The sequence below is a fragment of the Salminus brasiliensis genome, chromosome 8 (genome assembly GCF_030463535.1).
Source record: "Salminus brasiliensis chromosome 8, fSalBra1.hap2, whole genome shotgun sequence".
NCBI lineage: Eukaryota > Metazoa > Chordata > Actinopteri > Characiformes > Bryconidae > Salminus > Salminus brasiliensis.
The window spans coordinates 20,295,848-20,323,608 of NC_132885.1; the positions used below are offsets into that span (position 1 = coordinate 20,295,848).

General features: G+C 40.3%; 1 protein-coding gene across 1 annotated transcript; it reads right to left on the reverse strand.

Annotated features, from left to right (window-relative positions):
- Positions 1-435: 435 nt before the first annotated feature.
- aff3 (AF4/FMR2 family, member 3) lies at positions 436-27,500 on the reverse strand. Its single transcript, XM_072685170.1, has 19 exons — positions 27,274-27,500; positions 24,070-24,134; positions 19,000-19,077; positions 18,808-18,841; positions 18,560-18,608; positions 16,506-16,557; positions 14,138-14,175; positions 12,672-12,855; positions 8,703-10,694; positions 8,486-8,610; positions 7,921-8,050; positions 5,935-6,068; positions 5,738-5,801; positions 4,551-4,687; positions 4,347-4,418; positions 3,786-3,879; positions 2,835-2,884; positions 2,539-2,735; positions 436-1,440 (listed from the first exon to the last, which is right to left on the reverse strand). Exons 1-19 carry the CDS (start codon positions 27,275-27,277, stop codon positions 1,319-1,321), a joined length of 3,621 nt encoding a protein of 1,206 aa, XP_072541271.1. The 5' UTR covers positions 27,278-27,500; the 3' UTR covers positions 436-1,318.
- Positions 27,501-27,761: the final 261 nt, after the last annotated feature.

The following is a 27,761-nucleotide window of genomic DNA, read 5'->3' on the forward strand; positions in this document are numbered from 1 at the left end:
TACTTAACGTTCTAATAATGTTGTGATGCAAACCGTTATATCACACAATATCTGTAACGCTACTGGCTAACCTTCCGGAACCTTTTAAAAACGTTGCTCAACGTCCTCATAATGTTTTTGTCAGCTGGGGACTGTATCTCTAAAACAGTGATAAGTAATCGGATTGAAGGATACCGGTCAAGACAGCTGCAAGTTTTCCATTGCATATGTAGGTCCTTTGAACAGATACTGATTTTGAATGACTATTTTATTGTTTAAGTGGCAATGTAGCAAACTTAATTAAACATTTTAACACATTTAATACCATTTATTTAGGGGTAATGAAGGAATGCCCCCTGGCAGTGGCACACAGATTGAACTGAAGGTATAGTGCTGTTTGTCACACCCATTAGCATAAATCTGTTAAATACAGGTTTCATTCCATCCATTAAAAAAAAAAAATCTAACCACAACTGCATAAGAGCCTGTGCATAAAAATGACCAAAGAGACACAGCTGCACAAAAACCTTTATAAAAAATCAGTCTTAAAAAACACACACATTGACCACATTCAAAGTGCCTATAAAATACAATACAAATGCACTGATAAAACCATACAAAAATATGAAGACGTAAAAGAAGTGTCCTGGTCACAATGGTGTCATTTATTAAGAGCTACTTGAATAAAACGCTTCACTATTTAAAGCCACATCAGTCCACACGGTACAATACCGTGTTGTTTGAAGTATAAAACGATGAATTATTTAGAACAACAATATGGCACATTTGGCAAAGTACCTTTTGTACAGAAGTACAACTGTGTGAAAAAAAAAACATTCAGACACCTTTACTTTCTTAATGCCTTCTCATATTAAATACGGAGAATGAAATCTGTGGAAGGGCTTGCACACGTGAAAAGATTCCCTAATGCCTCCTACCTGTGGTGAGGAAAAGTTAGCAAGACCAGCAGCTCTTTTACCCACTCCTCAAGTGTTTCCCAGATCCATCCATTAGCTTTGTGTTTTATCTGCATCTGCGTCACATTAATGGTTAATTAGAAAGTCCTTCGTGGGCTGAATCAGTTCACGCAGGCAAAATACAAAACTTTGCTCATGGGCCTCCAGGACTGGAGCTTGGAAGCACTGCTCCATCATACTGTGAACATGTTTCGTCAAAACAGATGACAGCGTGGATCCTACAACGGGATGCATAGGAAACTGAACTGACATTGCAGTGGGGACTGGAAGAGTTATTTGACCGCAGGGGAATATCCAGGTTACAGCATGTAGTATAGTCGAGTCCTGAGAAACCACGTCGAGGCAGAGGCTGAATGTGAAAGTTAGGACAAATTGGCACTGATCCTTATCCACTGCAGTCCCTGCCTGGTGTACTGGACGATATGGGCCATGCTGCTGTGTAGAGTCAATGGTCCAGTCAGTGTGTTTAAGTAGTTAAAGAACTCTAGAGAGAGAGAGAGAAAGAGAGAGAGGGAGGTTTCAGTTGATGTATTCAGTACAAATGTGGTAATCAAGCACAAAGTCAAACATATATAGCCAGTGGTCCAACTTCCACAACCAACCACACTTGAGTACACTCTTTAAAAGAGTTCTTTGGTACAGGCATTGGTGCCATATAGAACTAAGGGGTTCTTTGGATTGGTGGGGAAAAGAGGTACAGAACCCATTACAAATCTCTTCATAATCAACTATATAAAGCAACCACTACTGTAACGAGTCAAATAATGCTTTTTGGTTTAGTTTAGCCAACAAACACGAGCTGGCAGTTAGCCTAATACGGTTCCAGAAGAAGAACGGACGAGTCAGAAGAACCGATGTGAACGCAGGACACAGGGGAGGGTGACAGTTTGAATGGAAAAACATTCTAGAACAGTGGGTGATGTAGAACATTCTAGAACATTTGAAAGAAGGTAAATATCTGAGAACAGTGTGAAAGGAGCTGGAAGCTGAAGAGCGTTCTAGAACACGGAACAAGGAGAACGCTCTCCTACATGTGAGAAAACAGATGAACCAATAGAAAGGTGTAAAAGGAAGTGAAGATTCTATTACAGTACCGGTAGGGAGAACATTCTAGAACACTTACTGAACACTGTAAAACAAACCTGAAGAAACTCCAAATCAGTGTTCTCAAGGAGAACATTTTAGAACGATGTGAATGCATGGGAATTCCACAACAGTGCTAATAGGTAGAATATTCTAGAAGAATTTGGGAAACGTTCTAGAACAATGTGAATGCAGAGACTATTCATGAGTAGTGTAAATGGACCGTTCACAACCAGTTCATGAAGAGGAACCTTTCTGAACAGTGTGAAAGAAACTGACCACTCCCCAGTTAGAGGAGGAGGGGAACGTATAGAACAGTGTGAATGAGCATGAACCTTCATGAAAATGATGATCAATGATTAATCAACAGGTTTCCCTACATTCTCACACAGGTATGGGATCAAATATGACCTGTGTTTGGAGAATGCTGGCTCATTGTGCTCTGGTCTTTAGAGAGAGCAGACTCGGACCCTGGATTTGACCCCCCTGATTGACTCACCTTTGTTTTCTTTGGCCAAGGTGTCAGCCACCTCCCAGTACTCGTAACTGTAAAGCACACTGTTGGTAATATTAAGGTGGTTTGCTGCCATCTGGTGGATACGGTGGGGGATGTTAATAAAAGGGGAGGTGGGGGAGCTGCCAGGTTGGGACCCCAAAAAACCAATAGGGGATTTGCAAGTAGGAGGCACAAGTCCCCTGTAGAAATACACACAAAACACACACACAGTGTATTTAACATCAGCTTGATCTATGAAATAAGCACTTATACAGTGTCCAGATGCATTTAGGCCTTACTTTGTGACATCATTCCAAGAAGGTGCTGCGTGAGGCCCTTTGGGAGAACTCTGCAGAAACACATAGTAAAGTAAATGACAATGCAAAAATAGCAGGACCATTTTCTGCGTTTTGCCCCAATTGCTAGTTGCTGTGGATTTAAAATACGATTGAACATCCCTCTTTTGTGATTGTTAAGATGTGTGTCCCACATTAGTGTACATGTTTAATACTATTAAAATATGACATCTAGAACTGTAAATGTTTCTTTTCTATGTAAAAATGTACCAAATAACCAAAATCTCCAGTAGGTCACTGCGATGCAGAAAAGAAGACCATCAGATTTTTTCTCTTTAATGGCGCACTCTAGTGAAAGGCGGAAAGGCTAAATGACATAAATGATAAATAAGATATTTAGCTCGCAGTTACTTACTCAGCAAATGACAGACAGAGCCCCCATTTGATGCCACAACAAAAAGGGCAAATAATGGAGCTGTCATTATCCTTTAATTAAATATTAGTAATGAGGTAATTAGCTGACCACTTTTGACAATTAATTAAGTAATTAAAGCTTTAAACTAGATCAACAAATAAAAACGGACTTATGCAGCCATATTATGTACAGTCTTTCAAAATGTACAGAATATATTATGGAAGGCTTTAGAAACCATTCCAAGTGTAGAAAAAACACCATGTGGAAATGGGACAAACATGCTTATGAATGGGCATGTCCATTAGACTGTTCCTTTTTGAACAGAAATAATAGGAGAATTAAAAAATATGCATCACCATGCAAATTTCAAACTAATCTTTCATTGATGATTCATAAAGAAGTTATTTTTTATTCCTTTTAATCAATGAAATAAAAAGAAAATTAGTAAATCTAGTTTAGTAATGTAACTGTGACAGCCATGTGCTACTTTTCATGAATTTCTCTCCCAACTTTGAATCTTTTCAGATATAAGGCCATACCTTGAAGTAGTCCAGCAAGGCTTTGGAGTATTTCAGGGCATTGTCTTTTTTCAGCCGGAACATTTGCCAGTACAGAAGAGCAAGACAACGGAAACTACAATACAGACACAGACACAAATACATTTATTACATATAAACTGGATTGGCATTTGATTAATGTACATGTGCCCTGAGTAGCTAATGAAGTTAGGTGTTGCTAGGTTCCAAGTGTAAGTGGGACAGGGGGGTCAATAATGGTTGGCTATGAAAAAACAAGCAGCAGGCAGCATGCACTTCAGACAAAGGAGTGTGTGAGTCTTTATTGTTAGATAGGTGGTGCTGTTGTGTAGCAGATTAACAACACTGGGACATATGATGAACTACAAAGTTAAAAAAGGTGTATAATTGATATTTAGCTTAAGGAATGATTAATTTTCCCTGTTACCCCAATTATAGTAGATCAGCCAACATAGGCTAAACTAAAGAGGCATGTCTTATCAGTCGACTGGTGAAAGACATTAATGAACCTTTCTGTTAACTAATAATTTTCATTAATACAGAGGGTTGAAAAGTGCTATTTACCAAAGTACAGCGAGCTGCTTGTCCTCCAGCCTGGCTCCAGGGCCCGTGTGACTCTTTAGCCTCATGGCGTATCTATCAAAAACAAGACTATATCAATGACAGAGCAGTATCTGTGTATTGTGTGTCCTGTGTATTGTGGGTGGGTGTGTCTGAACGACATATACTACAAAAGAGATAACAGACAGACCAAGAACACATACACACCTTATTAGCTCCACAGTTTCTGCATACATGGTATAAGGGGACTTGGCCTCCAGAGGTCCTTCCTCCATGGCTTTGCCACACTCCATAAATGACAGAGCAGCATCCACGTAATTCACAGCTTTCCCTAGTTTATCCACCTGAGACCAGGCAGGGAGAGTGAGATAAAACACAAACTCTGAGTGGTGTGAAGCTGTGTGGTGTAAATTGGAAGGTTTATTTGCTGTATATTCTCCTTAAAATGCTCGTCCACAATCCTAACAAAAAGGGTTTATTTACTATGATATGCATCCTTAGTGGAACCCTTTTTCAGGGAAACATAGAACCAATTTTAAAAGGATTTTAAAACTCTTGGGAATGTCCAAACCCTAAGGTTTATTATTCAGGAACCACAAGGAAAGCAACGCATAATGATATTATTAGTAATAAGATGCAGGAATGGAAGTATGGAACCACTGTAGTTTCTTTGAGTTCAAGTGTTTTTTGAGTGATTATATTATATATATTATATTATAATATATTATAATATATATATTTTTCAGTTTAGTGTTTGTAGGATGAGGTACGTTACAAATTCATGTTACATCACAACAATAACAAACTTACTTCCGGCTGGATAACGCTCCCTGATGTGCTTCGAGTACACTGAGAATTCATGACCAAGGTAAGAAGTAAGAAAGCAATTTTTTTTTGTTCATGAGTCATGAACATTTCTCAGTCTTTAGTGCTTTATGCTACTAACCATTAACCACCAGGAAGTATCTTGTATTAAATAAAGCTATTAATATAAATAATATACAAGCAAAATGTGAATCTCCAAAATAATGATTTTACAGGAGAAGAAACAATAATTTATCATTTAGAATAAGACTTATTCGCAATTTTAGAGCATTTCTATTGGTCTATTCATCCATAATTATTACATAGTGTACAAAGCAGCTACAGGGTTCAAACCATGGAGACAACTTAAAGCAATATGGTTTTCAATGTACAGCAGGGTTATACAAAAATTGCAAGTGGACCTCAAGGAAAAATAAAAATGACAAGATAAATATGGGTCCTTTAAATAGTCCCTTTTGGGTGCTTTTCACACCTAACTCATTTAGATATTTTATTAGACATTTTAGATATACTATAATCCTTAAATATACCCTCACATCACTGTGACTGCATTTTCACTGCTGACATACCATGGCATCTGCACGATGTTTCAGCCTCTTCGCCTCATGCATGTAGTATTCAGCATGGTGTGAACTGAAGTGAGAAAGGGAGGAGGCTGTGGGTTAGCTGTTCCATATGTGTGATTTAAAAGCCTGAGTATTTACTACTCAGATAAATACAGATATAGACAGTAGTGTGAATACAAAAGCTATCACAGATAACTCACACATCAGTGTAAGGCACGGTTCCTCTGTAGTAAGCTGTCTGGTTTGTAGATGGCACCCAAGACCCAGAAGGAGGCTGCATGTTCCCCAGTGCTCCAGGACACTCCGCCTCTATCTTCGGCTGAGCTCTCTGCATCTATTAGAGATATGGGTGGCCGATATGGTGAAAATAATATCATGATACTTTTTCACAAAATACATTATATGGCTAAAAATATGTGGACACCCCTCCTAATGATTGAGTTCAGGTGTTTCAGCCACACCCCTCTCTACCAAGTGTATAAAGTAAAACAAACAGCCATATCATCTCAATAGACAAACATAGATAAGGCAGTAGATAGGTCATATTTAGGGACTTTAAATTAGGCACTGTCACTGTAGGATGCCACCTTTGCCACAAGTCAATTTATGAAGTTTATGTCTTGCTAGATCTGCCCAATTGTCAGTGCTTTTAAAGTGCTGAGGCATATAATAACCTGCCCCTGATGTCAACAACTGTTAACATCACTGTCAGAAACCTTCACGAAATTGGTTTCCATGGCCATACAGCGGCACACAAGCCTAAAATCACAATGTGTAATGTCTTTATATTTATATTCATAGTTAGAATGCAGTGTCCAACAATCTCCTACAGGTCAGGTATCCACATACTTCTGGCAATGTAGCATATTTTGTTTTTCTCTCACAGGAAATTAATGAAAACTTAAAAAACTAGAATCATTTTTTTATTCAATGTTAGCAGGTCTAAAAGAAATTAAAATAAATTTGTAATCTATTAATTTGTAAAAAATAATTAATTGATCAAATAAATAAATTCTTAAATAAGAATGCCATTGTTGCTGTGTACTTTATATAGATGCTATTAGTGGTGTAACACATCACTTATAATCACATATAATGATCAGTACAGATTGCCAAAAAAGTTAACAGTGTAGAATAGAGTTTTACTGCTGTACAGTAATAATTCCTTGAATCCGGACGCAAAGCTGCAGTGAAAACATACAGACTGAGCAGCTGTCTGTCACGTGAATGGCACACAAGAATAAAACTGGTACACTTTGTAAACATTGTGCAACAAGAGTAATATAGCAACACATCCAGCACTTCTGCAGCTACATCACTCTGGTGTGTGAGTGGAGAGCTGAGTTCTATTAATGTGAGGCGTGGGAGTTTCATATGCTGTAAAAAGGAGAAATCTTCAAGTTAGTCAACCTTAGAACGATAGACTTCACATGTGAAACACAATGACAGGAAAAAAAGAAACCGGCAAAATAAATTAAAATAAGAGTCACTAATACAAACGATAATAATACAAACATAATACAGACCGTGTCAACATAAAAGTCACAAAAAATAACAAGACCATGTCAAAATAAAAGTCACTAATACAAACAAAACAGTAACACAAAATACTTCTATACTGAAAGAATAAAATATCTGATCCTTGATTGAAAAACCATGATCTGAGTTTTGTGATCTGTTACACTACTAGTTGCCATGTACCTTATGTACTTACTACTAAAGTACTACATAGTTGAGCAGCTTAAATGTTGATAGGATATGTTTTTTTTTTGTTTAAATTTGATGGTTTAGCTGACCACACAGGTTGACCATCATGTCCAAGCTACAGAACATTGCTTCCTTGTTATTTTATCTATTATGTCGACCTGAACAAAAAACGGAGTGTGGAACAATGATTTCTATGTCTATAAAACCACACCAGCTATGAGACAACTTTAAAACAAACATAAATCCAGTTCAGAGGGTGGACAGTGGTCAAGTCAGTAAAACCCAAAACCTCAAACTAATGAAATGAAACTTTAGTGGACTGTGTGGTTATTACATTGAGAGTGGCCTTCTAAGTCCATCTTCACGCCTGGTCATTTATTGTTTCAGCTTAGAATGTTGTGTCCTGTTTTCCATGTACACAGAGATTCCTGTCTGTTTCTTGGGTTGTGGTGCTTAATAGTATAGGGTGCTTTGTGTACCTGTGTTTTTTTCACTGCAGAGTCTCTCTGTGGGTGTGTGTGCTGCTGATCTGCATGCTGCATCTTCACAGCAGATGGAGGGGAGAGTGGCGACAATGGCCTCTTGGTGTAAAAATAGTCCTCATGATGTCTGTATAGAAAGTATGCCAAAAACATCTGTCAACCCCGTTACAAACAGATACCACAAATACAGTAACTCTGCCAATAAACACAGTGCAGATATCTATGCTAAATACATTGTTTTATGTATTTAGTGTAGAATGACAGGTGAACTGTAACTAGAACTAGTGAATGTGCCAGCAAACGCTAAACGAAAGTAACAGCTGCTTTTCTAATTGAGATATATGGGGTGATCGGTAAACAGGCCAGGCCACCGATTTACAGTTCAAACAGTCAGTGTTTACAACTGTGTGGTGAAAAAACAGCAAGACACAGAAAACATGCCCTCGTATTTACTGATAGCAGCACATAAACATAAAAAATGTTGGCTGAAATGCTGGAATTTCAACAGTAAATGATGATAATGTGTGTCACGCATAAAGTCATGGTTTGCGTTTAATCATACCCATTTTGCTTGTTGCTGGAGCGGCTCTCTTGATTTTCACTGCTGGCTGAGTGTGAGTGAGCTGGGAGTTTATCTGTGTGAAAATGGCTTCTCTTACTGTCTCTTTGAGCCTCGCCATTCTCAGCCTGAAGGAACACAAAGTCCACACTTCCACACATCAGAGAGCTGATACAAATTCGCTACTGTGCAAACGTCTTCTTATTTTGTATATTCTCACCTTCCGTTTACTCCTGCCATCTCCAGCCTCTTGCTCCTGCTGGTACTGATGTCTCATGGACGTTTTTTCCTTCGTTTTTGCTGGCAGTGAAGAAGAGGATGAAGATGAAGACCGTCTTTCCGAGACCTCACTTGCGCTCGGGACCCTGGCTAGAAGAGAGAGGTCTATCTTCACCACTAGATTTCTCAGTCCTCGGTGTGAGACAGCAGTGGACTTCTCTGTGCGGCCAAATGGCACCAAGGTGTAGAGTTTGTGCTTTTTCCGACGCTGTTGCCCTTCGTCTGGAGACGCACTTGCCCTACTGGGGTCTGTTACGCTGGACTTTGACTCTGTGGGTCTTTCATGATGTCTCCGTTTTCCTGCAGGCCGCTGGTTGGATGTAGAGTCTGCAGGGACTTTGGCAACGTTCTGGAGCGGACTTGGCTCTGAGTCTGATTCTGACGAAGAGGATGAAGAAGAAGAGGACGAAGAAGAAGAGGACGAAGAGGAAGGTGGTGGCCGTGCAGGGCGGACGACTTGCGTGGGAGAGGGTGGAGAAAGTGGAGGAGAAGGGTTGGAGTCTATGACCCCTGCCTGGGAGGACTCCTCACTGCTCCTCCTCCTCTTCTTTTTCCTCTGCTCCTCACGCTGCGGTCCGTTGCGTTCGCTTTGCTGCTGATGCTGGCTGTTGGTGTGGGGTCTCTGCTTGGGCTGTACCTCCTGCCATTCAGCATTTGGCTCCTTCCTCCTCCTCCTCTTCCTCTCTCTCTCCTCTCCTTCTCTCCTTCTTCTCCTTTCCTCTTCCTCCTCCTCTTCCTCAGAGCTGCGGACCCAGCGGCGCCTGATCAACTGCTCCTCCGCCAGCCTACCCTGTCTCTGAGCTTCTGCTGCCTGGACCTGGGGTCCTCCCTGTGCCTTACCGTGACTGTGACCCTCCTGTTCTCTCTCTCTAGGTTTCTGCTCCTTCTGAGACGGCCTGGTGCTGGGTGCTGGTAAATCTCTGGATTTTGGTTTGGGCTTCGGACTGGGGCTGAGCCTAGAGCTAGGCTTTGAGAGTGGCCTAGCTGAATTCTGTGGGTCAGGTCTAGGTGGAGGCCTGGAGCTGGAACTGTGGATGGAGCCACTGCTTGACTCAGAGTGGGCTAAGTGCTTGGATTTGGATGTGGGGCTGTGTTTTGGCTTGGAGTTCAAACTCTGGTTGAATTTGCTCCTGTGTTCACCAGGCCTGTGGCTACGCTCAGTACTGGGGTCAGTGGAAGATAAGTGTCTATGTTTCACTTTAGGACTAAGGTTTGACCTGGAGCTGGCCTGAGAGTGATGCCGTGGATCTGTGTTTGGAGCGGGACTGGACCTGGATTTGGTTCTAGAGTCAGTGCTCTGGGCTTTGGGCTTGTGTGGAGTCTCTTTGTGTTTGGAAAAATGTTGCTGGAGACCAGGCTGTCTAGAGTCAGTAATACGTTCAGTGTTATGGTCTGGAGGCACCCATGGCCTGACTTTAGGCTGACGCACAGGACTGGAGGTATGCGTCGGTTGTGGAGGACGCCTGGGGCTTTCCTGGTGGTGAGCAGAAACCTGAGGATAAGTGAGTCTTTGAGGGGCAGAAGCATGGGCAACTGTAGGGCTAGGGCTTTTCGGTGGGTGAGGAGGTAAAGGGCTTGGGCTTCGGCTTACTCTTAAGCTGGCACCTGGGCTGGGGCAAACACTTGGAACTGGGCTTGGCACTGGACTGATTCCTGGGCTTGGACAAGGGCTATATCCAGGACTGGACCGAGGACTGTGCCTTGGGCTGTAGTCAAACCTAGGGCTGGGGACAGGGCTTTGGCTTGGGCTGCGGTCCCGTCTTGTCACAGGGTTGGAATCTCTCTCCCAGTATCTTCCTGGAGACGGTCCTCGGCCAGAGTCAAAAGTCACACCAGAGCTCTGACCTCCTCCCAGGTCGTGGTCAACTGAGTGTCGGTTCCTACGAACTTTCTCAAGCCAAGTGTCCAGCTGCCAGTGTGTGAAGGATGGATCCTGGTTGTGGAGTGACACATATTGTAACCAGTGAGATGCAGAGAAATGAGGAAACTGGCACATCCTAACATTGTCTTTAGTTAAAGTTCAGATATGGCATGACTTTGTGTCACAAATATTTTTTTTTCAGCAGAGACTATAATGAAGTTGATTACAAATAACTGGACCATGAGTATTTATAGGGTCTTTGCAGGGTCTTTAAAATATATAATAGTGATAAAAATTGCAAAACATTTTATAAAATTAATACATTTGTTAGATGGGACTACTGACAAAACCCCACAGACTGTGGAACTCAACAGAAGCAGAGTTAAAGACAGCAATATGGTCATAAGCTAGCGCAGAAAAGATTGTGATAATTGTGAGGCATTCCAGAGAACTGAGTAAACAGTTGGTATGGTAGAGAGAGCGAGAGAGGAAAAGAAGGAGCCTTGGGAATCCACCATGACATAAACATCACTCATCCCCCTCTTTAAGTAACACATCAAAACCAAGGCCTTTAAACTAACACAACAGCCCAGCAGATTCCAGAGTCTATACACACACTATACAAACAACATCTCTTTAATAATATTAAATAATATTTCTTTTTTAAATGGTTTTATATCTAAAACTTTGTAAACAATAATAACACAAATACCTGAACTAAACAGAAGATAATGGGAGAATATAATGAGAGAATACTCACTTTCAGGCATACATAGGAATGAGGGCAGTCTACTTTTCCCTGCTTTCCCTCTGGTAGCTGACCGGTGCTAATTTAAACTCCTACTCCTCTACTCAAACACACCCCCCTCTTCCTCATCCCTCTCTCCCTTTCCAGAGAAGACACTGCATCTCTTGTGCCCTCTCTCGCTCCCTCCCCTCGTCTCTAACACCCCCCCTCTACCTGGAACTGTGCGTTTCCAAGCCTTACTCCTCAGAGACACTCCACGGCTGCACAGATGAAAAACACATGGTGTTCCCTCCTCCCTGCTCCACAGGCTGCCATATACTGCACATTCAGTAGTAAAGCCTGCTATGTCACAAAGGCACCTTCATTCATACAGTAGAGCAGGTCTGTGCAACCACAGCATGCGGAAGCCCCCCCCATCCACATCCCACTTTCCCTGACAATTACCTCCAATTACATTCCACATTACAACCCTACACAGCTTAAAGGGCCCATACCATACAAAATTAATAAAAAATTAAACTGAAATAAAAGAATTTGATGTACTATATAATTGTTGTTTCAACATAAAAATCACTCCACAGCTCATACATTTATTTATGGAAACTAACATTTGTTTTTTGTAATGTCACAAAAACTGCATTCGCATATATCTGCATATTCAGCCTGCAGACGCTTAACCAGTTCTTTGATGCTGAAGGTATAGGGAGTGTTTCAGCCTGGAATGAGCACAATACAGATCAGCCAATCAGAACAAGTGTATGTCAGGGAAGCAAATCAAATACAAGAACAAATGTAGGATATGGCCCCTTTAAGCATACAAGCAACCCTTTCACCCTATTCGTATCCGATATTAAACGTAAAAGTAAGTACTATTAATTATTAACTAAACAATCATGATCTATTGTATATAGTTACGAGACAGATGAATTAGGGGGCAATCCTAATATTTCAAGGTTTTGAAAGGTTTGATCTTCCTGAGAGCATCTTGTTTTATGCATTGAAATCAATGAGGCCTACTACTGTTTCCTATCTATTTGGTCTGCAGGGAGTCTGCATGTTGACGTGACACTGAAACTCTAAATTCTCAGTGGCTTGCAGCTCCCCACCCCCCTTCACCCACATTCCTCATCCCCCACACACTCCTCCTCCTGGTGCTTCCTCCACCACTCTCCACCAAACCTCTACACCTCCTCCTGAACAACAAGAAGTACTGCTGAGGAGTTCCCAGAACAAGCAAGAGGAAAACAGACAGGCGCGAGCAGGAGATGAGGAGAAACCGATGTGTACAGGTGAAGATGTACCTCTTTGCTGCAGGTGCCGGGCTGTGCTTGGCTGACTGCTCCAGGCTGGGTGTGCGTTCGTGGGCTCGGGCTGAGCGACCGCTGGCTACTGCTCTCCGACTCACTGGAAGAATCAGATCCTGAGGAGCCTGAGCTGGAATGTCTCGCCCTCCCGCCATGTGTGTGTGTGCGCTGCCCAGACAGACTGTCAGTCAACGCCCGCATACACACACACACATATACAGAAACATATACACACATTAGTTATAGATCAACATACACAAGGATGCATGTATACAAGCTTCATACATACATGTGTGAAGGATATGCAGTAATGTGTCTAAAAACAACATGATGTGAAGTAAAGAAAATGCACACACACACACATTAAATGATACACAGGGCTGTACAAAACTACAATAAACTGGGGTCCAAAAGTCTGAGCCTATTTTTTACTTTTTTTTATTTTAAAGCTGAAAATAAACAATTCGAAAAACTGATTTTTTTAAAAAAAAGAAAAGGTATGACATATTAAAAGGAAGAACAGACTTCGGTACTGGATCTATTCATTTGATTGGATTGAGAGGCTTTTAAACAAACTGGTGGAGGCCAAGCCAGTTCATGTGAAAATTCTGAAAAACGTTCATATGCAAAGATTGGACTCATGTTTCCAATATGTATTTCAAATGAAATGAATTTGTATAGCTCATTTTACAACTGACGTAACGAAGCTTAACAGGAATCCAGTAAAAGGACAAAATAAATAATAATAAAAAAAAAATAAAAGACTTACAAGGGGGCACTCATCCTCCTCTGGTCAAAACGTCTTATAATAAATAAAATAAAAGTCACTGTATCACCACAGTCACTGTACCACCACATAAGACTGTTCCTCTACTTAGGTGTAGTAATAGTTATAGTATAATCATAGTAGTGATGGTAAGAATAATGAAAGTGTGTGTTCTACACATCTAACTACAGAAACTAGGTTCAGTGTTTTGATACTGGTGACATCAAACTGCTAAAGTTCAAATTATTATTTTTATTTACATTTAAAATTACACTTTTTAATTAAGACCCAAGCATCCTTGTTTCAAGTGGAACCACATTTCTATTTTGTTTTTTATTTTTTTCAAAAGCTCTAGTAACTAAGCTCATGTTTCATATCAATGCTGCTTTTTTGTTTATCTGTGAGCCAAAGCCCTTCCCTCACCACCTACTGGCCGCACTGTAGCCACTGCTGTAGTCACTGTTTACATTATGTGTATTTCAGCATCTCCATCTCAAAACAATTTCCTGTAGTCCAGTTACCGTTCTACATGTAAACCAGGAATTTCTCTGTTGCACATACTCTGTGTAGGTGGGTGAGTTTGCTTAAGCTAATGGAGTAGTCGCACAAAAGAACACACTATAGGCTCTATAGTAATACTGTGCAATGCTATCACATTCACACAAACACATACACACACATAAAAATGCCTACTTACTTGTGATGATCAGCCCAGGACGCAATTTGCTGATGCCCCTTTTGAGAAGATATAAATAAATAACTGTGAGTTTCCCAGGTTTTCAACCAGACGTCCATGAAAAACTCCAAATGAGACGAGTGCTGATCACAGCAGCACAAAGAGTTCAGAAACAGTGATGCAGAAAGGTCATGAGCATGAAGCATAATACTGCAGTGAGTCAACCTGCTATGACTCACACAAAGCTAGACGGTCAGTAAAAGACACACATAGCCTCCACATACACATAAACACAAACAAAACACAGACACACACACACACACATATGCTTCACCCACAACTGTTTTTCTTCCTACTGCTTCAGCAGGCTGACTCAACCATTAGACTTGTCTAATTACCTCAAGATGGCCAGTTGACACACACATATACACACACACCCATATAATGAATATCACACACCCGAGAAGTGCAGTGGAGGTAATAGCTCTACTTTAAGACGAATCAGCGCTGTCAGTACAAACTGAAAAGAGCCTTTAATGAGAAATGAGAGGAAGCCATGTAGGCACTCTCCAAGAACTGGGTCAAACAAGAGATATGAACGTGTGTGTGCAAATTGCACGTGTGAGCCAGATCATATGCACGTCTGCACTAAAGACGCCGTTTGTGTCTCACACACAGTCCCGCAGCTGAACTTCTACTGACCTCACGGAGACTGAGGGGAGGAATGCCCTGTTCATGTCTTTCTCACTCACACACTTGCACACGCCACAGTTAACCTTTGCGAGTAGAAGATTGACTGAAGCGCGGGCTATCACAAATAACCGTGCACTAAACAGCGGGACAGAAGAGGTGGCCAGCCACACACATAAATAATACTTGACTTGGGCCCTGTGGATTCTGTCTGTATATTGTTGCTGTGTAGCTCAATTTTTGCCATTTGTATTTTTTTTTTACTTATTTGAAAACAGCAACAATGCTTTACAGTATGTCAAATATTTATTATCAGGTGACCAATAGACTTCCTCCAAAATTACTCAATCATTTATCTACAATCTTTATTAAAGTTTAGAAAGTTTTTTTCCCTCACCTGTGACGTTTTGGAGATTTTTGGAGGTTTTGTTAACACTTTTGTTGTATATTTTAATGTAATGCTTCTAAAAAAGAAAGCCAACCAACTTTTTATTTATCAGTACTGATTCCAGTCTCTGAACTCTGATATTGTGTACAACAATGTGGAGCATAAACTAACGCAGGATAAAACATTAAAACAGATATTCTACAAACTATTTTAGTCAACTATTTTAATCATAACCAGTTTTGATTACTGAGTTCACTGAATTCACACTGCTGTTAGTTTAATCACTGTCTTAGCAGTTGTCATATGTCATTTTGAAGCACGTAAACAACTAGTGAAAGTTAGTCAAGCAAAAAGACAGTCTCTGCATGGTTGGGTTAGTTTTAACGCAGTGTTCAATAAACAAGGGTCCATGCTATCCAATGAAAAACGTATCTCCATTTTTGTCTTTTTTAGTTTTCTCCATTGTTTGAAAGCTACTCTGTACACGGTGTAAATAATTCTGGAGGAATAGACCAATAGAAATGCCCTACATTACTTGGACTAAACGTATTTTACCCTGACGTCCATTCAAAGTTAAGAACATTTTGCCGTCTCCTGTAAAGTCACCATTTTGGTGATACATGTTTTTCATTAGACAACTATGATATACTCTATATGGACAAAAGGATTGGGACCTTCCCTCTTTCTTCCAAAATTAAGGGTATTAAAAAGAGTTTAGGATTGAGGATTTGATTACATTCAGCGACAAGAGCGCTAGTGAGGTCAGGATGTTGGATGTTCACCACCCCACCTCATCCCCAACTCCCCAACTCATCCCAAAAGTACTGGATGGAGCACCATCACCATCAATGCTGGGGGGATTTATACCCCCTACCCCATGCCTGGCATTAGGCATGGTGCCAGTTGGTTCATGTCTTTTGCTTCATAGAGTCTTATTCTATTGGCAGTACTTCTCTACAGGGACTAAGAATGTGGTTAAGAATACATTAGAATATATTTAATGGTTTAGTTTAATCTAAGTTTTAATCCCTTATGTTTTGTCACCTTTATAACACCTTAAGCATTAGTAATCTGTAACTACATGCAAAGCAATGCAAACTTGTTGCTGACTTGTTCCTAAGTTATAACAGTGGGGAAAAAGAGTTTAAGATGTTACAGCTCATTTAGTTCAAACTAATTTTAGACTTAGAGACTGGTAAAACTAGCCCCTCCATCATTTACAATTAACAACTATAAGGCCCTATTTTGCCAGAAACTTAATACTAAGGTGAACTGGAAGGTTCTGAAGGAGGTTCTGAACAGCGTTTGTACCTTGTCACCGTCGTCCTCATCACTGCTGAGCTTCAGGTCATCAGCAAGCATGCTGGGAAAGCAAAATGGAAAGCAAAGGTAAGAACTTCTAAATATGAAACTGTGTCACGCTCACTCAAACAGCACACAATCATCATATTGGTGTGTGTGTACGAGTCTGAGATGGTGAAGTCAAAAGTGTGCACTTGGTCAGTTCCATACCAAAACACACTCATAAACACACCCTTCAGATATGTAAAGGCACCGTGGTTTGATTGTTGTGCGGAGCCAGGCTCTCTCTCTCTGGCTGCGTTAATTTCCTTTTTAATTGGATGGTAACTCCATGAAGTTTATGAGTTTAATGAAGTGTGTATGGAGGGTGGGAGGACAGAGCCAGAGAGAATATCCCAACCTTCCACATCAAGCCAGCCTTAAAACAGCAGTAGGGCTGAAGCTGTAAAATTCTAGCTCCCCTCCCCACTCCTCCCATGTATGTCTCTTCCACTTCCTTACTCAAGTTCGTTCTTTTATACTCCAACTGTTTTCTGTCCAGAAATATCCAAGGTTAGGTGTAACAGCGGTGGGTTTGACTGTTCAGCATGCTATGGAGCTGAATTAAGCAACAAGTGACTCTCAAACAATAAATCAAAAGCATATTTAAAGTAGATTAGTGCAGTATTTAGTATTTATTTAACGGACCACAAAATCGTTACACATGGCGTTGTTATCATGGACACTGTGAAATAATGTCATTGCATTTTAGTCAAACACCTATATAATATCTCCCACTACACAGTAGCATTGAGATCCCATGCTTTATTTGATGTCTGTACAGCTGTGTTAGCGTACTCTGTAAAGCTTGCAGTGCTTGTCTTTAATACTTCATGTGCTTGTTAGAGTACCAAGGGTCTACTACCTTTCCTGAAAAGGGTCTTGGGTCATGATGAACATTAAAGCCCCCTACAGTTGTGGAGTACCATTTACTGCCTTAAATACAAATTGCCCTATAAGTTCGTCTTATAGACAGTTTACACATGCGTTGGTTGTCAAACTGAGAAATACAAAATGGCTGTCTGAAGTGAAAGAACCCTCTGAACTAAGATAGAGTAGGTAGAGTATAAGGTAGAGTAAGGTAGAATAATCTTATAGGGTTTTGAACAAATATGACCATGCATGAGGTCTTGCGCTCACTCCACTAAAGGTTTATAGTGCAGTAGCTGACGTTCTGGCCCCAGAGAGACGTGCCAGTCGAGCATCAACATTATTTTAAAGTAGCCTTGCCACAAAAAAGGCTGTTGTCACATTACACAAAGTGAAGAAAAGGATTTCATAAATAAACATCCCTAAAACGTATCAACATTTACATGTTTTTGCTATTAAAAAAGACAGATTCAGAGCACTGCTTGTATAGCCTAAATTTTGGCTTTTAAATTTTATTTTTTTAAATTCAACATCATGTTATTATAAACTATTATAACTACCATGACATTAAATTATTAAATCAGCATATGGCTTATATAAGTATAACATACTTTATGGCTTATAAAGTAATATTACTTTACCGCATCTTTTACAAATATGACTCACAGCTTTATACAGTTCTTGTGAGCATTGTCCTGTCTGCTTCACCAAAGGCATGTAGTGCATTAAAATGATTATGAGGATGTTATTTTAAGGTAAAAAATGTTACATAATGTTGCTTTAATCCTGCATAATTAAATATGTACTGGAAGACTGTAATAAACTGAAATTTCCATTTTTACATTTACATTTACAGCATTTAGCAGACACTCTTATCCAGAGTGACTTACAAAAGTGCTTCGCTGTTTACTCAAAAAGTGAAAAAACTGCACTGTCAATGCAATTGTCAATTTGACTAAATTTCTTTGTCAAATAGTGGTAATCCAACACAGATCTAAGCAACGGTGTGTGTGAGTGTATGTGCATATGTGTGTGCATCCATGTGCATCTGTCTAAGCTACTCTGTAATAAAGCTCACAGCCAGAGGCAGTTCAGGCACGTACTGCTGGTGCCTGGTTACCACAAGCAGATCAGGGGTCATGTGTTCCACTTACGATTTGTGAGGGGCCACACGGGGCATCCTAATAGATGCATCATCTCTCACTGAAAACCAGAAAAAGAGAGAGAAAGAACAAGAGAATTAGAACCAGAAAGGAACATCTGAAGCGATTGGTTTCTCACAAGTGGCACGTTGAAAACACCACTCTCTCCAGGAACATGCGCATGCACACCCACAGAGACACACAAACACAAGAACAAACCGAAAGCACACATTCTTACACAAATCTGAGTGCAGCATTACCATGTTTATGCTGAGAGCTGTGTCGTTTCCCCTCCTGCAGCAGACACACAGAATCAAACCCATCAATCACTCGCCAGGCAGCTAAATAAACACCATTTCTTCAGGTCTCTAAAAAACGAGCTGAGTTTTGCACCCTCTGGTGCCGGCTCATTTGTTGTGTTTGTGACAGGCCGTCTTGTCCCTTGTACTCACCTTGGAATCCGAATACAGGAATCGCTCAGTGCCCCCTCCCCCTGGGGGCTGCTGGGAAGGCCAGGAGTGGGTCATGTTCTGAAGGGAGTGAGAGAAAAGGTCGAAGGTTAAGGGTGGAAGGTCAAAAAGATTTAAAGACACTGTTTGGGATACACGCAGAGTGGAAATGCAGGAGTTTCACTGTTTAAGGCGAGGGACAGAAATGCCCTCTGACATTGCATGTTTCTTTTACGGTTTGCTTGTCTCAGGCCGTGTTCACTCACACCGTGCCATTGTGGTTGTTGGCCGCTAGAGGCCACACCAGGTGGTTTGAATTATAGTCCGGAGTTTTTCACAGGCTTGTCCTGAGCAGAGTGATCGTGATGAGGTTTAAATTACAGGGATACTTGTCTTAATCAGTGCCTCAGAGCAGTGTTGACCAACATCATTGGTTAACCCTGGTCCTGCACACTGTCGTGAGGTTTGTGCATGCTTTGGCTTTTGGTATATAGCGGGATATTTAGCTTCAGGTTTATTCATGCTGATTTTGTTTGCGAGATGTTTATGTATTGTTAATGGCAAATGCAAATGCAGAAAAGAGCAGTAGTGTTGGGATTCACAGAAACAGCTCTTCTAAAATAGCCAGTGATTCTTGTGTATGTTACCAACCTTAACGATCCACTGTTTTCTCTTGACGTAATGATAAATCTGAAACTCGGTTGTTTATAAGCAAGGCTGGGGTTAAGGTTAAGACCTGGTTTAAGGGTAGGATTTGGTTTGAGGTTAAAGTTAAAGTAAGAGCAAGGTTTTGGAAAAGAGCAACATCAAGTTGATTTTAATAGATACTTCGTTTGACCACTACAATCGTGATGATATTAGACTATTAGATTATTTACAGCTACAGGCAATTTGAATATTGCTCATGAATATTGCTCTAATAAAATTGATAACTGCTGTATAAATATAAAGCTTATATACTGATGCTGCGTTCTATTTGAACTGGGATATTGGAAGCAGGATGTTCCAACTGGAATGCCTGCAAGTCGGATTCCCCACTCAGAAAGTCCCGGGCCTCAGCAACCCCAAGTTAAAAATCTAATATAGCCGCACCACACATCAACAGGACTACAGGCAGTAGTATTATATAATTCTATACACACTTCTGTACATCTATTTGTCTCTCACTAAATCGGTCGTACATGCAGTACTGTCCAACTTCTATGTGTGGAGGTGTTTCTGTGGTGTTTGGATGCGCAAAATTCTGTATAATTATCAACTGGTATGTTGTGGTATGGTATGCTAACAATGCTAACCTGGGACACTGAAAGGGTGACATATTTTGGTTTTTTCAGATTCACTATAAAAGATTATGAAACTAGTTGTGGTAAATTCTGAATAACTAACTGTACAATTATCAAAATGTTTCTCAAACACGGTCAACTTGGTTGTGGCATCATTTCCAGCTCTGACATAGACATCCGTGTCATGCTCTGCCTTATGCCTGGCAATGACATTAACACAATAAGTAGAATAATAACAGGAGAGACTCATTACGAGAGGCTTACCAGGTATTGTATGGAAGTGTGTGTCTGTGTGTTCCGGTATGCGTGTGATTATGTGTCTAAGCAGATTAGCCTAAAAGAGTTTACTGTGTCATCTGTGACTGATGCTCTGTGGGTGCATGTGTATATATATATGTGTGTGTGTGTGTAATGAACAGGAAGCAGTCTGCAGTAAAGGTCACATGTTATCTGCTGTGACGGTTGTAGGCTGTCAGAGGAACAGATGAGGATGTGTGATAGGGCAGACTGGGATGGAATTCTGGCTGTGGCACATGCCTGAAATCTAATCACCAAGTACACAAGGGACAGGCACTATGACGAGCAGCAGGCCAGCGCAACGCTACAGGCATACACGTAAATCCAACGCTCATGCACACATAAGCATATATGCATTGTTCTGTTTGTTGATCCTTCAGAAATACAAATGTCTTTCGATGTTAATGCGGTCAGCTGAAAACTAGTCAAGCTTGAAGGTGTTGTTTCGCAGCCTCTCAGTCCATGCTGATGCAAAAGTTTCCTGACACTGGTGTTTTAGCTTCCCAGTAATAGCATGCCTACGCCTTTGTGGTTCCTGGGTTGTTCTTAGCTTTTTTCTGACCATTTAAACCACTTTCCTCTCAGCAGAACAGGTCAATTTGGATCTTCTTCCAGACTTCCAGGCAAGGTAGCTACACCTCCCAGGTGACTTGTACTGACATACAGATGTTTAAACAGAACCATTCTTCTCAGCTCTGCACTACCAGCTGTAGTCAATCATGATCACCATCAGGAAGTTAGAAGGCCATGGCAAGTTAAAAGAGGTCAGAATGTTGAATAATCACCACTCTACCTCATCCCCAACTCTCTAACTCATCAAACTTAACTCAATAAGCAGCATCATTCCAGAGAACACAGTTCCACTGCTCCACAGCTCAATTCTAGGGGGGCTTTATACCCCTCTAACCCACGCCTGGATTAGGCATGGTGCCAATAGGTTCGTATTTATCTGTTCCAGAGAGTCCTATTTTATTGCCAATACTTCTCTACAGGGACTAGACAAGCTTGTTGTGTGCATTTGCACATCTTTGTCAGGAATGGGTGCAACTTAAATTAGCTGAAATGTCAGAAAAAACATGGCCATCTATAACATTGGTTGATTTTATATACTGATAGGTTTTATTTTCAATAAGTTTCTAAAGCTAATATGTTTTTTGGCAAAGATTTAGATCTTTATCAGAATCAGCATCAAGAGATGAGGAGTTGGATGATCCCTCCCAGGATAGATAGACAATAAACACCTCTTTCAACGTTACTCATAGTTACGACAATTCATTTCACCCCTTTCACAATCTCTGGCTTATACCCTCCACCTTCATCTCTCAGTATCCTCCGGCCATCGATTTCTCATACAAACACACTTCTCCCTATGGAGTGTAAGCTTCCCTCTTTCCACTTGTCCTCTAGCTTCATTATATCTCTCTCCCTTCACAGTCACTAAGGACTTGGGCTCAACCCTCTCCTCCAACAACAAGGCTTCCCAGGTGAGCCTGCTGCTATCTGCTGTGTCTAATACTCTCTCTTCTTCTCTCTCTCTATCTCTCTCTCTCATTCTTCACAGCTCTCTCTGCCTTGCTTACACAAACAACACTTCACAGCCTAGCCCATCTGCATGACCTAGTTATTGTCCATCCTTTCACACTCACCTAATATATTTCAGTGATTTAAACCAGGGGATGAGTCTGCAAATTAGTGTATAGATATAAATGTTACAACATACATCCTTAGTTTAGTCTCTGTCATCTTCTATGGTCATGTACATCTCTCTATTAAATAAACAAAATTTAATAGTCCAGTAGCTACATTTGTATGTGATAATTGGGGTGTAAAGCATAGAACATAGAGATTTTGCCATTCAAAAATGTGACAATTGCTGGGTTTCCATTAAAACCTTTCACAAATATTATGAACATTTATGAAATCATGGAAAATGTGAAATAAGTCGTGTTTCCATCCACTACATATGGAAGAAACTTTAGATTATAAAGATGGTAACCTGTGAATAGGAGTGACATTAAAACAAGCAAAATGGAGAGATTTAACTCTGTCTTTGCTTTTAGCAGAATCATCTTTACAGCCGTCTACAATCTACCCATGTTGGAGATGTTTTCAGTTCAGACTTGAGCAGTGGTCAACTTAAGGCAGACATTTCCATGCCACCCCAACGTATTTTTTTGTGATTCAATGCAGTCAATTTCTGTGCCAGCAGACGACAGCATAAAACATTTTCTTGTGATATTTGGTGTTTGTTTATGCTTTTTTCAATCAGTTTTTACACATTTTCTAACTTTGCAAAAACTTGGTGGATAGAAAACCTGCTAATTTGCATCGTGGACATAAAAATTCAGTGTGTGACCCTTTTATTAACTATAATATCAAATGCAACTGCATTGTTTGAACATCAAAGTGATCAGTGCCAAAAAACAACCCAAACCAGCACAACCATATTATGTCGAAAATTCAGCACCATGGAAAACGCAACCAATTTTCATTAAATGATCAAAATATCATAAGAATACTGAATCCTAAATCCATGTATTGTGAATTGTGAACATTGTGGGCTGAGTGTATTGTCACACCCCTACTGGACACGGTAGGATTAGAAAACTGCAGCACAGTGCAAGGTACTGATGGATACGGATCAAAAATCAATATCACGGTATCAGTGTAAATATCTTCCCCATTAATAAAGTTACAGTGCAATGACAAAAATCCTCTAGACACAACTGAGCCCAGCCACTAACTAGATCTGTTCAGTTCCTCCAGCAGCACATCTTAAATTTACTGTTAACTGATTTGGATGATTTGGCTTTCAGAGCTTAGGAAATGGTTAAACAAACAGGGGTGAGGTTCCTGAAAACTATCACTCTTGGTAAGAAACAAAGTCATTAAGAGCGTGAGAAAAAGCAGTCAGTTCTTCGAGTGTTAACGAATAAGTTCAAAGAACATCTTTGTGGACTCCATCCCGGCACCAGCGTGGGAAAAAGCATCAGCAGTCGAAACCTGAACCATCAATTTGACAAAGAGCCTTCTGTAAAATCACTCCACAAAAGTAACGTGACTCATGTGCAATGTATTTAACAGATATAAATAATATAGTTAATATATTAGAATATAATAGAAATCATAATAATAATAATAATAATAATTATTATTATTATTATTATTATTATTGATATTCTTACTTATGTAATTTTATATTGTTTCATAATATAAACAAAATGATTATTATTTATACTTTATTTATTTATACTTCAATTATATCCTCCTTTCCCCCAGAATGAACAGAATCTGGCTTTTGGGTACTACACTGCAGGCAAAATCTGTTCTTGGGAATCAAGTCTACCATGTCGAATGTGATGTTGTAACCCACCATGCTTAACCACTTAAACTCTTTAAAAAAATGAAGGTGCTTTAAAAAAAACCCCAATATAATATCACTCAACTTACCTAACACACACACTCACACACACAAACTCACACACACACTCACCATGAAATAAGTTTTGCTCTTACCCCCAGAATATTTTGAGCAGAGAGGAAATGTTCTTGCTTTACCTGTGAGGGAGGGAACAACAGAGTAGAGCCTTATTTAGAAAACACTGACACACACACACACACACACAAACAGATACACAAAATTTGAACAAAAACCACAGCGCAACATGCACATGAAAAAGGCATGGCTTTGTGTGTGCAAGGTGAGTGCCGGTTAGCTGTAGCAAAGTGTGTGTGTGAGTGTGTGTGTGTGTGTGTGTTGAGTGTTTGAGAGAGGTGATAAGCATTTGTATACAGTACCACTGCAGCACCCACGCAACCTGAACCACATCCCGCACACTTACAGCTCAGCACCTTGCCACCACACAACTCTCTCTCTTTCTCAGCTTAAAAGGCCTGAGAGAGTTTTCCCTGCTGAAATTCACAGTCCTCACTGAGGGTTAGCATATATATATATATATATATATATATATATATATATTATGGTCTATATATAGAGATAGAAATAGATATGTTATGATGCCACGGTTATTTTGCTTCATAAATACAAACACAAGCATATCGTCTCTGTCCTCACAGACTTGTATCTTTAATTTTGCCACTTCTAACTTTTTTTAGATAATGTGAATCTTGTTGTTGTTCTCTACATTGTGCCAAATATCAGAATGAATGGACCAATAGAAATAAACCCTTCCATAGAAAATGTCTCTTTCTTAGTCTGTAAAGTTGCAATTTTGGAGATATTAGGTTTTGGTGTGACAGTGATGACATAATTATCTTGTTGAAACACACTAGGAGCGTTTATATATAAGTACATATGATATATAGAATAGGACATACACAAGAGTATACAGGTCCCACAATTGGTGTATGTTCATACATTGTTTATGGTTGACTTGGATTCTAATTACTTCACAGTCAAATTCATTGATTTCTATGAGCAAGTGTTTTTGTTTTGTTTTTTTAACCCAGAGCTCAAAATGTGTGGGCTATATAAACACATTTAACTAAGAGTTGAACGACACACAACAACACTGGCAAAAAAGTTGTTACATAATCTACTAATGAGACGTAAACTGAGAGATATGAGGAGAGTGTTGAAGGACATGACTGAGCTGGAGTGGGTTGTTGATTGATGTTGGTTGTTTGCAAACTTTTCAAACAATGCAACTGCATTAGATACTTATCCTATTAATAGAACATCTGTTCTCAAGTAGCTGCGTTTCCATTTGCATTCTGAGCTAACTACAAACAATTCAATAAAAATGGGTTTAAAAAAGTCAGTGATTTGTAAGCCCATTTTAATTAAAATGGTAAGATAAGTTTTTTACATGACATAATTTCCTGCAAAAGTCTGTTGTCGCGTAACTTTTATTTTATTGTTAAAATGTTTAACATGAGAGTTTCAATGAAGTTTCAATCTCTAATTTCACATACATCATTAATTCTGTACAGTTGGCTTTCACAATGTCCACATAATCTTTAGATAAGGACATTCTGTTCTTCTTATTGTGAACAGATATTATTATTCTCCATCAGAACAGTTAGATCCTGTTTCTCTGCCATATAGAGCTCTTTGGAAACTTCCCATTTTGTGCAGCTGTGGTCTTTCTAGACTTCTTTCTCTGTAGGAGCTGCAAAGTGGCTGTGTTCCTTTAAAAAAAAACAAAAAACTTTCATCTCCTCCTCAGTACCTCAGAATTTCACCTGTCCTCTCCCCTACATTCCAAACTGCACACTTCTACACTTTACTTACTGCACTAAGCAATGCACTATTTTTACATACATATTTGGTGTGCTAGTGTGCGGTTTGGGGAATCTCTGGGGGAGGCACTGAGATATGTTTTAAAGAGTGAGATAAACTTTTTAAAGCATTGATTTGTTGTAAAAATAATTTTTTTCTTGGTCAGGATCATGGTGGGTCTGGAGCCTTCCTGGAACCGCTGACCGCGAGACAGGAATTCCCCCTTTTTTACTAGGGCGTGTGAAAATCCTTTGGATGGAAATGCAGCTACTGTCACATTTCCGCGATGCATGTATTAGCCTTCATTGACAGATACCAGCATCAGACCATGGTTAGATATTGTTGATGTTTCAAACTGATATTTGATGACGTATTTATTGTACTCCAGAAGAGCAGAATGTCTAAGTGAATCTGGGATATGGTGCTGTCCCTTTGTGTTAAAGATTGTTACATTTATCTGTACTGCTAATTTAGACACACAGCCCGCAGCTCCAATTTCTACATGTTCATGTACCGATATTGGTATTAGGAGATTTGCGCATTTAAATATCAGACACTGGCACTGGGCCACAGTTCCCTGAGTGGTGCAACCCTGCTTGCAAATCTAGCACTGATTTGATGAACTACAGCCTTAGCATTTGCATAACTATCAATATGCACTGGCAGACAACTTCGATAAGTGAGAAATTTAGTGACTGTCACTCATCATTTAACAAACACGCCGCCCTCTACTATTTCTGAAGACACTGCTGAAGTAAATTCAGCATGAAACACTCAAGTCTCTCACTCAGGTCTCAAGTGTCTGTCAAGATCAGCTACTGTAAATAAATAGATGTTTGTGATGATCTGGTACTTTGGTACTGTTCCATGTTTAAGTTTGACCTGATGTCCTCACTTTTAACTCTAAAAGCACGAAGACTACGATGTCTTGCTACACTGTATAAATAGCCCATATCTACCACAATCATCTGTTCATTCGGGCAATCTGTGCTTATCTACTACAAACATGCTTCAGTAAATCACACACAGTGGAGCTGCGGGAGTGGGTTTCAAGCGAGCACGCTGACTGCTATTCAAGCAATAACAACAGATGATGAAGCTCACAATGAGGAAGTTATTCATAACATTTTCAGTCATAGCAGTGTCTCTTGCCGCATCTCACCACCACCAACTGTCTATGTGACACACACTCATCCCATTCCCTCTTTCTAACACACCTCCAACAGCTGTCTTTATCCTTCTCACTGTCTCTTTTCCTGTCTGAAAGAATGACTCATCTGTGTTGTGCTGTGCTGTTACTAGAACAGTGCATGTGTGTGTATGCGTGCGTCTGGGAGAGAAAGAGAGTGTGAGAATTAAGAGAGAGAGAGAGAGGCTGTAATAGAAGACACTCCTGTAGAAATAATGCAGACTTCAATCAAACAAGTTCGCTGCATTAGCCTGCAGACCACTTACTCATTCAAGCAGGTCCTCCTCAGCGTGGATGATGTGATTCAGGACCTTTTCCACTCTTCCTCAGGTTCTTCTCACTCCAGCCAGAGCCTGCCTGCATGTCCAGCTGTCCACATCAGCCTGAGCAAACTTCTCTCTGCTCTCAGTGCTGAAAGTTCTGCTCTGCAGTCCGGGCTCTGTATGGGAAGGTCCAGACTGGGCCCTGGCCTGGCCGCTAGAGAGATGTTCTGCTGCTCATGATGTAACCCCTCGAGCTGGGGCTCATAACGGCGCACACTGAAGCAGCCCTGCGCACAGCACAGCACAGCACAGCAGAGGAAGTCGCAGTTTGAATATTGTGATTTGAATATATGGCGCAGCGAGCGTTGCGCATGGCCACAAAAGCAAAACCGAAAAGATCGAGGCTGCTGGGACCGGAAAACGGTTCAACTGACAAAACCAGCAGCCCTCAACCACTCACACACAGCCCATTCAACTCTCGGCAGTCAGGC

What these genes read in the sequence shown, in the direction of transcription:
- aff3 (XM_072685170.1), bottom strand. An exon ending in CGTGTGGCCCCTCACAAATC is followed by an intron (nt 16,558 to 18,559) that starts GTAAGTGGAACA and finishes TTGCTTTCCCAG; the next exon opens with CATGCTTGCTGATGACCTGA. An exon ending in TCCTGGGCTGATCATCACAA is followed by an intron (nt 12,856 to 14,137) that starts GTAAGTAGGCAT and finishes GTTGACTGACAG; the next exon opens with TCTGTCTGGGCAGCGCACAC.